This window comes from Macrobrachium rosenbergii, chromosome 44 (genome assembly GCF_040412425.1).
Source record: "Macrobrachium rosenbergii isolate ZJJX-2024 chromosome 44, ASM4041242v1, whole genome shotgun sequence".
NCBI lineage: Eukaryota > Metazoa > Arthropoda > Malacostraca > Decapoda > Palaemonidae > Macrobrachium > Macrobrachium rosenbergii.
Genome location: NC_089784.1, coordinates 12,048,687 through 12,065,253, shown reverse-complemented (window position 1 = coordinate 12,065,253; position 16,567 = coordinate 12,048,687). Strand labels below are relative to the sequence as shown.

The window sequence follows — 16,567 nt, the reverse complement described above, 5'->3', positions numbered from 1 at the left end:
GAAACGTCATGACAAGAGGTTGTCAAGTGATCCCTGTGATGGGTTGTCAGTGACAGCTGTGTGGAGAATTTTTACATAATGCATTTGAAAGATTTTACTAAATGAAGTGGCCCATTATTAGTCATTGTTTTCATTAGGGGAAATTCTCTCCACACACGTGTCTATACTGTTCCCATTTTAGATCTATTTATCCTCTTATGAGAGGAGAGATTATTCTAATTTGCTGTTAAGCTTATAGATCAAAACTTTTTTGAGTACTGCATCTATAGGGATTAGGCAGCAAATTCTCTTATCGTTGAAACTTACGGAATTGTAAAGCATGATCTTTCAAATTGGAAATACTTTGCCCAGCATTTAGACTTTCAAAACCCCCCTTGTAAGGAAAGGTTTCCCTCATGAACTGAAGCCTAGAAAGTTTTATTCTTTGCATTCACATTATCGAGATGAATTTGTGGGGAGTTAATCCTTTGCCTGGCCTTTACATAATATTTTAAATGCACTGTATACTGCTCTTGATTTATTGGAAACTTAGGAGAAAATTGTGTTTTTACCTAGTGATGCTGTTTGTCAGTGAGGAAGCAATTGTTCCAAACTTTCATTTACTAAGGCATCTCAGAGAATTGCTTTAAACATTTTATTTTAATCTATATTATTGGAAGACAGTTCCCTTAGAGGAGAGTTGAGACTGTTAACCCCTGCAGTCTGGTTAAACTTTCTAACAGTAATGAAAACTAGTGGGCTTTCATGGATAAAAGAAATCTTGTTATCTAACAAGATTTCTCAGTTTATCCAGTCATTATATTTGTGATTTGTTAAAAAAGACCTAATATATGTACTTTATTAAGGACAAACCCATTTTGGGGCAGCTCTTTTGAGAGTTGAGACTGTTAACCGTTGCAGTCTGGTTGAACTTTTTAGTAATAACAATACAACTATTGGGCTTTGACTGATAAAAATTTTGACACATTCCCAGTAGGGCCATTAATTGTCGTTAGCTAAAAGATCAACTAATTACCATCTTTATACCCTTAACTTATATAATTAACTTTGGGAAGTTCTTTATATTTTTGCATATATGATTGATGTAATGATGAATAAAATTGACTTGTGGCTCTTTGTACAAGTACAAAGATATTCCAGAGATCAGGAACAATTTTTGAAAACCATAGTATATTAGTCTTATAAAAGAAAATACCAGATTAGACAGTATGGTTACGGAAACCAGTTACCAACTTGATGATGATCTGTTGAATGAGATGTTTGTCATACGGCAAATAAATACAGCACAGTAGTTGGAAATTTGTATGGATGCATTCATAATTATTATTAGGTAGTCACTGAAGTTTTATAGTCATGCTGCTTATTTTTACTGATGTGCTGTCGTCCAGTTGTTTTAAATTCGTGCAAAGGTGTGATCACAGACATTCACAGAAAGAGAGAATTTATAACCAGATAAGACAAATGCCATTGTAGTGTGTAAATACTGATTGCTGTTTAAGCTGTAAAGATAAGAAAATTGTCTATGGAAAACTAAAGTTGTTTTGAGTTTTTTAAATTGCCAATTTTTACAATTTTCTTCTGGATGTCAAAATTGTGGTGCAGAACATATGACAACAGCATTTTGATTCAGTGAGTGAATTTATTTGTAGATATCGTGTGTTAAACTGTATATTATCACAGTACTATGATGCCTGAAAATATCAGGAACCAGTAAAGACATGCATGAAAATTTAGTGTGATTGACAATTGAAACTAAAAATTAGTTAGCAAAATCCAATGGCTTGAGTGGTCTATGTTTTGAGAACACACAATACAAGAGATGCAACATCATTCAAAAGAGATATTAAATGTAAACTTATGTCCGATAATAACTTCACCAGAGACATAAGTTAAGATGACTAAGGTTCTGTGGTTAACTGCTGAATTGGAGATATTATTTTTTGTTTATATGGTTCATTATGCATAAGTGTAATTTCAAGGAAGGACATTATAATCAACATTACTATTATTAAGCAGTTTAACCAGACCAGTGAGCTAATTTATTTAGCTCGCACAGGGTGGGCCCATAAGACTTGTCATTATTGAAAATAAAAGAGTAGATTTTACTCATTAATTTACAGCTTTTTAAAAATTATACAATTTGGTTACTGTAATTGAAAATGCTGGAGATTGAAAAAATGTCTAAAACTGATTTCTCTCAAAACTTAACATTTTTTTGTTAGTTGTACATATTTTGGAATGTGTTAATTTTCCAAGTATGTATAACTAACAAAAAAATGTTAAGTTTTGAAAGAAATCAGCTTTAGAAATTTTTCCAATCTCCAGCATTTTGAATTACAGTAACCAAATTATAAAATTTTTAAAAAGCTGTAAATTAATGAGTAAAATTTAAACTTTATTTTCAATAAATTTATTTTCAATAAAGACAAGTCTTATGGGCCAGCCCTGTGCGAGCTAAATAAATTAGTTCACTGGTCTGGTTAAACTGCTTAACAATAGTAATATTAATTATAATGTCCTTCCTTGAAATTACTGTTATGCATACCGAACCATATAATAAAAAAATAATATCTCCAATTCAGCAGTTAACCACAGAACCTTAGTCATCTTAACTTATGTCTCTGGTGAAGTTATTTTGGAAATTAACACATAAAATGTTTAACTGTGTGTGTTACTTTTTATTCTGTACATATAGGGATTGGATCAAATGGGGTGATTCATCAAATATCCATAGGCCAAATGTGAGTAACCATTTCCCAGAGGAGTCAAAATTACTAGGATGTGTGGTGACTTTTGATGTGATGAATTCCATATTCCAACACCTCAAGGAAATGAGAAATTGTTTGTAGAATTTTCTAGAAAAGTATCAGTTGAAAGAGGAACTAATGAAGAAATTAACATATAATAGAAACCTTAACATCATTCTAATGATTCTTCTGTCCTTCTGATGCCATTTCTCAGAAATAAGTCTTGTATTTGGCTGGAAGTGCCCTATTGCTCGGCTTTTTAAGCTCACATTTCTTAATTCTCTTCAAAATGTATATTTTCACCAAAACTGATTTTGATGATATTTTAATAGTTTGTGAAAGGTAAAATACAGGCAGGCCATTCAGTGAAAAACTGTTGGCTTCTAGAAGTGTCTCTGTTGGGAAAAACCTTGGAAGAGTTAATCAGTTTGTTTAATGCTCTGGACAATTTGCTGGTAAGTAGAGGACCAAGGTTTGGGTATTCACTTTACTAGTGCCACTTTTCATTTATTTCTGCCTGAAATTTTGAGATTAACCATACCCTTTATTAAAAAAAAAATGTTTTGAAATGTACATTCATACCTTTGAAGATGACCAAATAAACATACAAACTAGACATTATGAATTGTATTTATCGTGAACTAAACAAAATACAGTGATTTGTATTTTGGTTAGTGTCATGAATACTTTAATCAAGTATTGTATCTCTTATGTTTTTAGCCCTTCTTTTAGATGCTACCTTTCATAATATACTGTATATGTTTTTATTGTGCTTGAATTGTGACATAATAAGTATATTTTCATTCAAGGAAAATCATTGAATTTTAAGCTATGTAAAGAAGCTTCGGACTGTGGCTTAATGATGAACTGCTACAATATGTTGGCTTTGATAATTTTGTTTTATTTTGTGCCATATCACATCTTATGAAAATTTTATTTGAAAATCATTTCTGAACTGCTTTCATTAAAGAACTAATAAGAAAAAGTTCCCTTACGGGCCATTGATAATGTCTGTTGGTTACTATAATTTAATGTAAAGTACAAATTCTCATGTATTTATGCATTTGTTTATTGTGGAGGGAGACTATTATACATTATCTAATTTTTCATTAACTATTCTTGTTTACTTATACCAGGATGGTATTTTTTTTATATTGTAAAGGAAATGCATTGTATGAATTGAAAGTGGAAGTACAATTGATTAAAAGTCTTACATGTAGTCTTATCTGCCATAACTTTAATGACTTACTCAGTCAAGAGATTTTTTTTTATTAGTAATAAATGGGATTTGGTAATATGTTAGTCTTATTTACAGTGTTCAGTAAAACTATTCAACTTGAAATGCTGGGGAAGTAATGTTTGAAGAGATTCTTGAAGAGTAGAGAAAAGAAAGTGTGACTTCATATTTTAATATGATAGTATAGTTTTACCTTGTGTTGATACAGTAGTGACAATTACAACACATTGATTAATGTAACATATTTTAGACGCTATTATTGCTGATGGTATGTTTTTCCATTTTCCTACTGTAACTTTAATTTTATTTGCATATTGTTTTAATATTGTTATTGTTTGCATTATATTTGATATTTTAAATGTCTTTTTGTTCAGACTGATATTAACAGTGGTAATTAATTGTAATTTTTTATATTCACAGTCTAGTCTTCTGTCTGAGAAGTTTAAACGGCCATTCAAGAAAAGACTTTCTTCTCTTCCTCATACACCTTCAAATCGGGTTAACAAATACCTCGCTCAAGCAATAGAAGCTAGATCTGTAGACAGGGAGAAATCCACTCATGTATCACTCTCAACATTATGTTTTAGAGATGGAGAAAAAGAGAAAAACGTAAGTTTCCTGTAATTCTACTTCTTTAGTGGAAAAACATTAGTGTTAGCTTTGCTATATTTCCGTTTTTAGAATTATTTAAATAACAATGTTTATATTGTTACTGAATGTGCAGAATCCACACAGGAATTAGAATATTATTTCAGATCTTTGGATGTGTAGTTAGAGGTTTGATTTGGTTTGCTCAGACCAGCATGACACTGACAAGCTGCTGTTGGATTCTGTTTGTTGCATTCCATCAGTAAAACAAGCTACTTATTTTTACTTTACTTTGATCATTTGTCTTGCCTAATTATTTATAGATGATTTCTAATCAACTTCATTGTCCAACATTGATCATACCATTATTATTAATTTACTTTTACTATCTTGGCACTTGAACAGTGAATCATTCTTTATATTTAAATGGAAGTTTGAAAATTAAACTGTACGTCAGCATGCATGTGCTGTGAAATTATGAATACAAAGACACACACCCAAGGAATTATATGATAGTCATTGGTATGTGATAGTCTTTGGATGAGAGAAAAAAATTACAAAATAAAAGTTTTTACATAATTTCAACTTTTGGGAGAATAGATGAAAATGTCTTTGTGAATAGTCCTTTGAAGTTATTATCTGAAATGAACAGGGATGATGCCAACAGCAGTAACACAGTCACAACAGATTACTTATGTTCTTCAAAAATTAAAATACTGTATCAAACTGAATTGAATCCTTTACATTTTCTGTATTCACAGAAATAAATATGTAAATCAAGAAAATTAGTGTGCATAGAAAATGCGGTGTCAGTAATATTCATAAAAAATATGTTATCATGCAGTAGGAAAGGCCATGACATAATAGTTAGTTTGCAATATACTTCCTTCAAGATGCAATTTTAATTATTCCATTTAAATTTAACGAATATTTACAGTGGAAAGAGTTCTACTCACTCTCGGTGCATAGGCATGATTTATAAAGTAATTGGTTTCCCTAAGGCCGTAATTTTTCCCCGTGAAAATATACCATCTTTATATCACAGGTATGCTGTTGAGTTCACATTATCTTCAAACACACTGATAATTTATTTATGATGTATAATCATTTGACACTTGAGAGACCATTCAATCTTGTTAGTGATTTATAGTTTTCATATGGATTGTTGTACTGTACACAAAATGTTCCATGAAATATATACCTGTTTATCATGTAGACAGTGCTGCATAAGATTTTGTTACAACAAAGATATTAGTGTGCTCATAAATGGGGGAATAATTACATTAAATTTTCCATCAAAAATGACTTGCACATTATCTTTAAACCTTGCCAAATTCTTTCATTCTTAGACTAAACTGATGAAATGTAAGGGGTGTGAAATGGTAGCAAAACTAGCATCATACAAGATCAGTGGCAGTAAGTGAAATTAAAATAATGAACCAGTAAGGTAGGTAGTTGATGACATGTATAATCAGTACAGAAACAGCTTCAGAGAATCATTAGAATTTCAAAACTTAATGTTTTTTATATCTCAGGACTTTCTGATATTTGTATACTGTATTACCAGACTGTAATCTCCAAAGATTTAGCATAATCACTGGAGAGGATACCCATTAAGGTCATGAGACAAGCTCACACCAATATCAGCCGCAGAGCCAAAGATAGTGTATTTGGCTCAGAGTAGAGTATGATGTTTTACGGCCAAGATCTATACTGGCAGAATTAGACATCCATTGGAGGTGGTAAGAGTATCAAAACCTTCTTTTTAAATCTCATAAACCTTGGGAATTATTTAGCTCCAGTCAACAGGATAGTTATCTCTGGGACATCTCTGTAGTACTTGATCCTAAATCAGGTGTCCTCCCATCGTACAGACATAAGGAGGGTTCCAACTTGAAGAAATAATCTCTCTCCTTGGAATATGTCCTGTATTGCTGATCCTCAGTTGGTCAGAGTCTTTCAAGACATAATTTTTGGTGAGCCTTTGGGTAGATCAAACAGTAGGTTGGTCATATCAAGGAGCATCTGTTGACTCTGTCCATAAGGGTTCTCAGCTGAAGATGTAAAGAAAGAAAGAAAGTTTGATGGTGACAGGTCACAAGTGTAACCTTACTGCCTTTCAGCGTATGGAATTGTGGGTGTCAGATTGCATAGGGGATTCATTCTTATTACCTAGATTTTTTTTTCCCGTAGCACTATTTGACTGAAACTTATTAAGGTGCTTATCCTTGCTGTATGTCCTTTCTGGTAATAGCATTCTAGGAAATTATTGGCGGCAAGTTTCTTTAACATCAGTCATGTGGAGCAATGTACTGTTTCTTTGAACAACTGGACTCCTCTTTCTATTGAATGTTAAATTGCTTTTTGAAATTACCTGTTAAGTAGAAATAATTAGTATACTGTAATGAGAAGTGTTAGTTTGTACACAATGTAAAGCATTCATTAAGAGCTTCACATTGAAGATATGTATTAATTAAGGTGACTTTTGTCAAAAATTTTCCTTGGTTGAAGTGATAAAAGAGGAGAAATTATGGCTGGGACACCATATATACATCTAATACTTATACTTAGAGATTTGCATTTTACATTTTTTTGGGAGGGTTTTCGGCATATTCATTATGATTGTTCTTATCTTTTCAGTATCACGAAGAAGTGGACATGGGATTTGGGAACTCCTTGCTTTGTTCCTTGTTTTTACTGTTGTTTGTGGCATCGGTGCAGGCATTGGTGTTACCACGTACACTGCTCTTCCTCTTCTTGTTTCTGGCAGCATTTGTGACAATATCTGTTATGCTTATAGTTCTCCTGGCAGCCAGGTAAGATATATGCTTTAGGGACTATTGACATTGGTTTTAATTGCAGAGAAAAAAAAACTGCAAAAATGATGCAGAGGGTTGAGATTTTAGCCAGTTAAAATCAGTGAATGCAAGCTTAAATATTTAACTTCAGTCAATGAGAGATTAAATAGTTAAACCTGTGAATGAGACCACAGATAGTTCAGTCAGGGAATGAGAGGATAAATAATTAATTGAGTGAATGGGAGCTTATGATAAGTATGATTATTGTAAGACTGTGATGGTTTGAACATGCAGAGGGAAAAGATTAGGAACTGTTAGACAGAAGAGCCATAGTTGTGGAATTAAAAGGATGGAATCGTATAGGAGGTCCAGAAAATTATGGGAAAAGGGGATAGTTGAGGGACTAGTCATGAAAGAGTATATGGTAATGTACAGTATAATATAATTTAAAGCTACATTTTTTAGTTTACAGTTGTATGTATGTAGTTCCAGCATTATCAGCCATAAAAATACAGAAAACCATTAGAAAAATACCAAACCACCAAAAATATTAAAAATGACAAAATAGCATGATAAAATGTGTATACAGAATAAAACTGTTTCAAAGGTTCAAAATATAAATGAACAGTATTGTCACAGTAATAAGGTTTGAATTACTGCATTCAGCTGTGTGGTGGAGTAAGTTCTTCGCAGCAAATTTAGTCATGTGGCCTCTCACAAGTTTTGAACTTGCATAGGCATAATGGGGTTCAGTGTAGTCGGTGAGGATCATTCAGTATGTAAAAAAAAAAAAAAAAAAATCATTCCTGTTGGGTCACTCAAATCTCTTAATTCTGTTCTCTTCCTCATCGTTAAGATTCTTATGAAGTCTTCATAGGAATGACTTAATGAAACTTTACTGGAGCTCACACTGAAAGTAGTATTTTCAGTGGTGTATGAATCTTCAAGATAGGTCAGCAAGATTTCATGCGGTCTGGGAAGATATGTTACAGAAATATGATTATTTTTTTTGTGTATGACCTATTTTTTTGTGTATGACCTATGCAAATTTATGAAATCCTCACACTGTCCACAACATGTAAGCCATTTGAGCCTGGGCTGTTTCATATATATATATGTCTCCATGCTTGAAACATTGGGTAAATATACAATACACCATATTGACTGAGGTATACAATTATATTAATCACATCTTATTTTAGGTTAGGATAGGCCTATGAAAAAAGTGAACTTTAGCCTTTAGGGCACATAGTAAACTTCCAAGACTTATTCAGATAAAAATTGCATTTTTGTCACTGAGATATACAGACAGTCCCCGGCTGTTGGTGGGGGTTCTGTTCCTGATGGCGTGACGATAACTGAAAATCGCCGAAAACTGGAAAACGGCGATAACAACACTTATCGGCACCAATAACCGGATATCGGGGCCGATAACCAGGGATTGGTGCTGCTGTTAAGTTGGGATCAGCATTTGGTGCTGAAAACCAGTTATCGTCATCGCTAGACAAGCGCTGTAAAACCCAATCACTGATAACCGAGGCCACCGATAAATGGGGACTGCCTATACAGTATATTATGTTCCATTGTACCAAGAGTACTATGCTGTATTGTATATTTCTTCATATATTGTGTGGATATAAAATGAAACATATGGGGTAATAGGTCAACTAACCAATGTTGAAATGAGCTATTGTAAAATATAATTGATTAATTTAAATCCTCTAAGAGTCTTTAATTTTAAACTTTTCAAGAGTTTTAGGGTTATCTATCAGTTTGGGTACCTTTTGTAAAGTAGAATATACATATCTGCTGGCTAAGAACACATTTTTCATTGTTCCTGCAGTTACTTTTATCTGTGCCCATGTTTGCTTTGTATTATATATTGCTTTGCCTGTTTACTTTGGATGTACTTCTTCATATTTACCTGAATGAAGTCAACATTAATGTACTGAACTTTAAATAGTCGTAATCCACCAGTTTTGCATCTTAAATTTTATTTGAAATTTTTTAGCTTTAGAGTTGTGGTTTTGCCCTTCCTGTACTTTGTATGCATTTTTATTCAATTTTTTAACCATTCTCTTGATGATCAAGTTTTTTGCTGATAGATTGTAAGTTTACTTCATAAATTTTTATATTTTACTATAAAACATGGCTGTTCTTCTCGTGTATTTTTCATGTGTGCTTTTTATTGGCATATCTTTATATATACATTTTTCTTGCGAATTACAGGCTTAAAGTAACTACATGGGACCCAGCAAGAAGATTTGTTCTTGGCTGATTCTGACTATTGTTGCGATAACAGTTATATATGTTATGGCACAAGTTAACTCGGTAAGGACTCTGAATTTTTTGTGACTGAGACTTATTCTATCTTGTGGATGGTTAAAAATTTTGCTGCTGATATATTAGCAATAAATATAATTACTGTATGTGGAAAACTATATTAAAGCTTATAGGGGAAGTGATAAAGGTCACATCTGAGAAATATGCTGACAGTTAGATATATAAATCATTACTACATAAGTTTACAAATTTTTAATCATGCTGTAAAAAGAGAAAATAAATCATTACTGTACATTAATACTGTAGTAGAGTTAAAAGGACTATACGGAGTGGTTGCTAGAGGAGACATTACTTTCTAAGTGTCGTAAATGATTTGTAGGTTAGACTTGGTTTAAGTTAAAAAATTATTCATGCTTTTGTTAGGGTTGGGGGTTACTGCATAAAATATCAAATTTCACATACTTTGAAATCTGGTTATCTGTAACTGGATTTGCTGTGTAAGAGATCCACATTATTCTTCAGTGAATAATGTTTCTAACATAGTTTTCCAACAGCTTATGTTAGTGGGTTATATGTAAAAATTTCTTATTTATTGGTGTGAAATTTCTTTGGTTCATTACTTGGTGGAATAATGCTGTAAATGATTTATTGCATAGTAAACTCCAGGGACCTTGTAATATGAAAGATAGAAAACTGTTGTCTTTGGTGTTCTTGTCTTTTTAGTCCAAAAAAAGTTTCATCATGATCCCATGGCCTTCCACGTGTAACCGTGTAATCACAGGATTGATGTAAGATTGAAGACAAAACCAAGATGAGTGGTCAGTCTTCAGAAATTCCAGCAGTGAAGGCTTTGAGCTTGCAAAACATTGGTATATATCTGGTACGTAGCATACATTGAGCTCTCACCAGCAGTATGATATAAAAAGATAGGTGCTCCAGATAGCCACACCTTTTAAGAGTGCCAGAAGATGAGAATCTATGGAAGAAATGATGCACATGAAGGTGCCAGTTCCCTCTCAGTTGGGAATGACCCACTGTGATAATTGACCCCAGCAAGAATATATTTTATCCAACTGTCTTGTGACAGTCATCCCCAATGAGAATACATGTAAATGTGTGTGACAATCGACCCCAACAAAAATGCATCCAGATGTGTGATAATTGACACCCATATTTATGAGTCAAATCTCTCTTTATTTAATGAGGGTAGAATGGCATCTCCACTTCTATGCTCAAAGAAATGCAGCAAACCCCTAATTACCCTTGTAGGCTTTCATGTTCATTTGGAATAAATCAACATCTGACACTTCTGAATAACCTCTTGTGATTATCTGAAGAAGCCAAAAAGAGACTGTATTCTTGTAGATTTGTATATGCTTTAAGATTACTTGAGATTTCCTTACAGGCAGGTGTCAGCAAGTTGCTGTGGATGGGATCTTTAGTGATTCAAGACCTGTTGCATCTGGAGTTCTGCATAGCAGTGTTCTTGGCTCAGTGTTATTTTTTGAGTATACAAGTGATGTGGTTGTTGGCTTGGAAAACAAGATTGTTCAGTATGCTGATGATGCAACATTTGTGGGTGTAGTAAAGTCTTCACATATGAGAAATGAAGCTGCCCTCATCTAATCGGGACATAGACTGGATCAGAGAATGGTGTAGTCGATGGGGTATGAGGCTGAACTCCAGTAAAACGAAAACACTAATGATTAGCAGATCTTGTACAGATTTCCCACCCCATCCTCCCCTTCAGGTGGATAGAACTTTGCTGAATGAGTCTGAAGCTTTTAACTATTCTAGGTGTAACTTTTGACCCACATCTAACTTTGAGAAACATCTAATGAAAGTTTCAGCAAATGCCACACAAAAGTTAGGTTTTGTTCATAAGGCCTCAGATGTTTATAACAGTGATAAAATGAATGCAAACTGTTTTAGGTCATTTGTACTTCCTTTACTGGAATACTTTTCTCCGTTGTGGATGTCTGCTTCTGCCAGAGATTTATCTCTTTTAGATAGAGTGGTTCATGGAGGTAGGCTTCTGTTTCCTAATAGTAGCAGGTATGATTTGGACCGTCGACAGATGGTCTCTTGTTTGTCAGTTTTTCATAAGTTGTATTTCAACAGAGATCTTTCATGTTCAGAATTGATCCCTGATCCCCTTTATCTGCTGAGAGCAACCAAATTCGCTGACCAGCAGCCAATATGCAGTAAATGTGCCTCAATGTCGAACTTCTTAGTTCTAGAGGTCCTTCATTCCTCATACCATTGGACTGTGGAACAACCTCCCAGAGGATGTCGTGCAATTGGAACTTCAGAAGATCGATAATAATAATAATACTAATATTAAAAACAACAACAACAACAAATAGAATAAGTAACACTGATTAGGTGAAAGTGAAGATGATGAAATGTTGAATGAAATAATGAAAGCATTAAAAAAAACTTGATAAAGGCATTATGTGGAAGAGCAATGAGGTTGACTCTAGGCCAGTCACACAAAAAGTTAGAATGGCCTCTCTTTTGGTCAATACAAGTTGGTGTGACATAGATTTCCTTGTCTGCAGAAAAAATGAGGATATGATTAATGGGATTTGGATGAAATTAGTATAATTTAAAAAATATGAATATCAATAAGTTACTTACCATCATGTCTTAGTAAAAATATGAAGGGCAATAAAGATTCAGGCAGTCACCTGCAACTAAATAGGTATTCTTACAAACAAGCATCTTTTTATCATTCCACCTGACAGAATAATTTGAGTTAGTAAATATAAACATAAAATTTCCTCCAGCACTACTCCTTGGATTATGTGTAAAGTGTACATCTGTGGGAATTTAAGCAAATACCCCTGAATTGTCTGAAATATGGTCAGTACTTACATTAAAAACATGCCACCACAAAAATTTGTAATTTTCAGTGCTACTGCAGGTGCTCTAGAATCACCTTTAAAACTATTGTTGTACAAACTTTACATCCAACATATTAAGTTTCCATGCCGCAATTTATAAACAGCCAGTAAAGTGTTGATAATATGTTGGGACCTTGCTCATATAGGCATTAAAGGAAATAAAGATGCTAAAAGCAGTCAAAACTGCAGTCACTATGACTAGTTAAAATATTTTTACCTGTTTCTTTCAGTGATTTGTAATTATCTCTGAAAACCTACTATCGTGAATAAATGGCAGGCATTGTGGAATAATGAATCAAGTAAAAAAAATTAAAACCGTAGAATTTCTGTTGGTTTGAGGTGTTTTTCATTCCCAAAAAAATGCAACATTGAAATATAGTGTTCCATCTTTGAATTGGTCACGCACTTTTTTGAGAGAGAGAGAGAGAGAGAGAGAGAGAGAGAGAGAGAGAGAGAGAGAGAGAGAGAGAGAGAGAGAGAGAGAGCACCTGATGCTGATGGCATGTCACCTGGGAGGCCTATACCAACCACACCAGTGGGGGCCACCCGAGCCAACACCCACCTCCACCCAGCAAACACTGGTGAGGCCTAGAAGATCACAATGCCTCCAGGACAGATTTCATCACCAACCCAAGACTAATCAAAATTCAACCTACTAACCAACCTACCAATTGTAAACACCCTGCTTACTATAAATACCTGTGCATCTACTCTCATAGATGACCACCAGTGCACTGTCAACACGTTAGAGGGAACAAACCTAAGACAACAGAAATCTTTATAGGTCCTTAGGAAATTCAATGTACCAGCTACATGCTGATGAAACGAAGATTATAAGAGGAATAGAGAAGACTTATGAAAATTAAATGCCTTGGAAATAGCTATTATTATTATTATTATTATTATTATTATTATTATTATTATTATTGTTATAACAACAACAACAACAACAAGACCACTTAGTATTGTTTCCAGACTCTCGTAAGGCTCACTCAAAGAATTTGTTTTAAAATGAGAGATGAAATTCAGGTAGAAATTTATGGGATTGGATAGTTAGATGGGTAGAGAACAAAGGAAATAGTTAAAAATTGAAAACCAAAAAAGCAGTGCAGCAGAGAATGCTAAGTGCGATCTGCAGTGTGTCATGCAAGTGAAATTTATTAGCTATAGTTTTAAAATGTCTTTCTTTTTACTGTACAGTACTGAGCTTTACTGGTTTTATAATTTGTTTTGCATTGTGTCTGCAGTATTTGTAGTACAGTAATGTTGAAATTTTATTTTATCTTCTTTTTATGTTGTTTTACAGTTTACGTGTGAATTACCTCAAGTTCCATGTGTTACCAACGTCACGGACTTGACTCCTACCCGTGTAGGACCGCAGGAATTTGTCCGTAATCTTTGGTGTCCACTTCCAGAATACATTCCCCTTTCTTGCATTGTGGGTTTTATGGCAGTGGCAGTTTTTCTTCGTCTCCCTGTGTTGGTCAAGATGCTTCTTTTAGTGTCAATGGCTACTGTGTATTCATTGCTTATTTTTATAACCCATCTTAGCCTTTTCACTTGTTATGACATACGAGTTGGGTAAGAATTTTTTTGAGATTTAAATGACACTTGTTACTGATATGCATACTGATATATATGTATATGCACACTTTAAAATGAACTGATGAGTAAATTTATTATATAAAATTTGCACTAGTGTGGTAATATAGTGAATATAGTGTGTGTATGTTTATCTTATACCTAGTATGTATTGTAGGATTCCTTTCATGAATTTTGAGTTTTATTTGAAAACTTATTATTTGGGATGAACCTAACCTGCAGTTAAGATAGCTTATATCTCCTTGCTGCTAGGCGAGTCAGCATTCAAACTAAAGAAGATCACTCGTACACCTGTTTTCCACCAGGTGTGGTGCGAATGTTTTAGCTCTTGTCAGAATTCTACTTGCCCCCATTGTGTGTAGGCGTTTGTTGGTATTTCATGGTTTTGGCTGTACATTATTTTTCCTATGATGCCTTCCATTGGAATCAGGGCTAAGAACGTCAGGTTCTGAAGGAATGATTACTCTCTCAGAAGGATGTTGATTTTTAAAGTTGATGGACACTGTTTGTGCTGGCTGCAGAGGTATAAGGGCTGACCTTGAGAATACATGTGAGGAATATAAGGATTTTCAAAGGACTAGATGCTTAAGTTTGTTAGTATAGGAAGAAAAGGAAAGCAGATAGACTGTGAAAGGAAATAGATAGATCAGGTCATAGATCTGTCATTTCTCCTCTCTTCTCTGGGTCCTTTTTGTAGTTTTCCCTACTTAGTCTGTGGCTTATTCTGCTCCTAATGCTTTAGCTATTACTGAAACTTCCTCTTCAGCTCTGCCTTCTGCTTCCCTTTCGGTTCAGGAAGAGCACATTGAGAAGGTAGAACAGGATGTAAACCTTATATTAGTCAGTAAAAGATTTGTCTGAATTAATTTTAGGGAACTGTTCTGAGTCCCCACATAGTGTGCAATCATTTTCACGTTCCCTTGCAAGAGGTAAGGTGTCAGTCCCCTTGTCCATCTGTAGCCCAAGCCTAGGACTGCCCTATGAAAGTTGGAAGAATCCACTGCCAGGGAACTGGGTTAGTTCTTGGGGTGATGTGGTTCTGTGCCCTCCTTCACATTCCTCACATTTTTTCATGCTTGAGCCGATAGGATTACTTTTATAGGTATGGCCAGTGTTATTAATAATTTTGTTTATATAGTGAGTTGTACTTATTCTGATGTTACATTGACTCATTGATTGTTAAACCAATCTCTTCTACATCTACTTCTCATTCTAAATCCTAGTCTGCAATTCCTCTTTCTCCTTGGAATGCACCTTCGTTCTTTACATGCTGATTCTTCGGATATCAGCGAGTCTCTTCCTTTTGCCTCTATTAATGCTTCTCTTTCCAGTCCTACCATGGTTGTGGTATCTTTTGTTGTTTCCAGGCTGGATGTTTTTCTGGCTGCTTTCTAAGGATGTCATATGGAAATGCTCTTAGGTCTGTTTAGTTGCTTTTAGATGAGATTGGGGTGTCAGTAGTCACTGTTGCTCCTCTTCCCCCTTACTTCCATCCTTTCCTGTTTTCTTTGGCACCTGGTGGCACTTCATCTTCTGTTTCTCAGCTGAATTATGTCAACACAGACGAGTTGCTTCAGACTGCTTTTCCTTCAGTCTCCCCTTTCATCGAGTCACGGATTCATTGCAGATAGTCTGCTGTTGTCCCAACTCCTCCTATGGCAGATGAAGAGTTTGAATCATGGGAATCGGCCTTGGTTTTTTGTTGTTAGTTGGAGCATTGTTCTGTCCTCATTTAATGGAGGAAAGAGGCCAAGTAGAAAATAGGTCTCAGTTATCTTCGAGTATTTTGGCATCTTTTAAGTATTCAGAGAAGCCCAAGCTTTCTCCTTCAATTAGTCTGACAGCTCTTGTCTTCTTGGCTTTAACCATCTTTGGTCAGTGATTTGGTTTTCTTTGCCTGTCTTGTTCCTTTGAAGAGAGATACTTTTTAGACTGACAAAGTGCTTTGGGAGACAGAGTTTGTTGTCCAGGTCTGTGTTGACATTGTAAAAGTTTTATCTTTTACTGAACTTTTGCTCAGTATGATTACCTCTTCTCTACACCAGCATAGAGAGGTTGTGCCACCAGCTTAGAGTGTTTGGCACCAGCTGAGTTTGTGGAGCCAACTTTGAAAGTTTGTATTGCTAACTTAAAGTGTTTGTGGTGTCAGTGGGATTTTAGTGAGAAAGAGTCTAAAGGTTTTTACTTCTGTGGTCAAGGTCATTTCTGATGCTGCAGGCGAATTTTCTCATGCTTATACTAAATTAGTTTTTAAGAAGTGAGAACGGTTGTGCTTCTATCTGTCACCAAAAGTTCTTAGGTCACCTCCTAAGCTTGACTCGTTAAAAGGTGATAAAGGAGGACATCAGCCCTCAGATTCTGGTAGGAGGCTACTTGCAGGCCTTCTTGTATGTTTGGAGAGACTTA

At 34.6% G+C, this 16,567-nt stretch overlaps 1 protein-coding gene across 1 annotated transcript in view; it reads left to right on the top strand.

Moving 5' to 3' along the window:
* The window catches only part of LOC136829342 (Ca(2+)/calmodulin-responsive adenylate cyclase-like), a 272,221-nt gene that overhangs the window by 175,846 nt on the left and 79,808 nt on the right, over positions 1–16,567 (top strand). Inside the window, 5 exon segments of the mRNA XM_067087752.1 lie at positions 4,405–4,593; positions 7,213–7,388; positions 9,600–9,640; positions 9,643–9,701; positions 13,866–14,140. Coding sequence (XP_066943853.1) covers positions 4,405–4,593; positions 7,213–7,388; positions 9,600–9,640; positions 9,643–9,701; positions 13,866–14,140 — 740 coding nt within the window.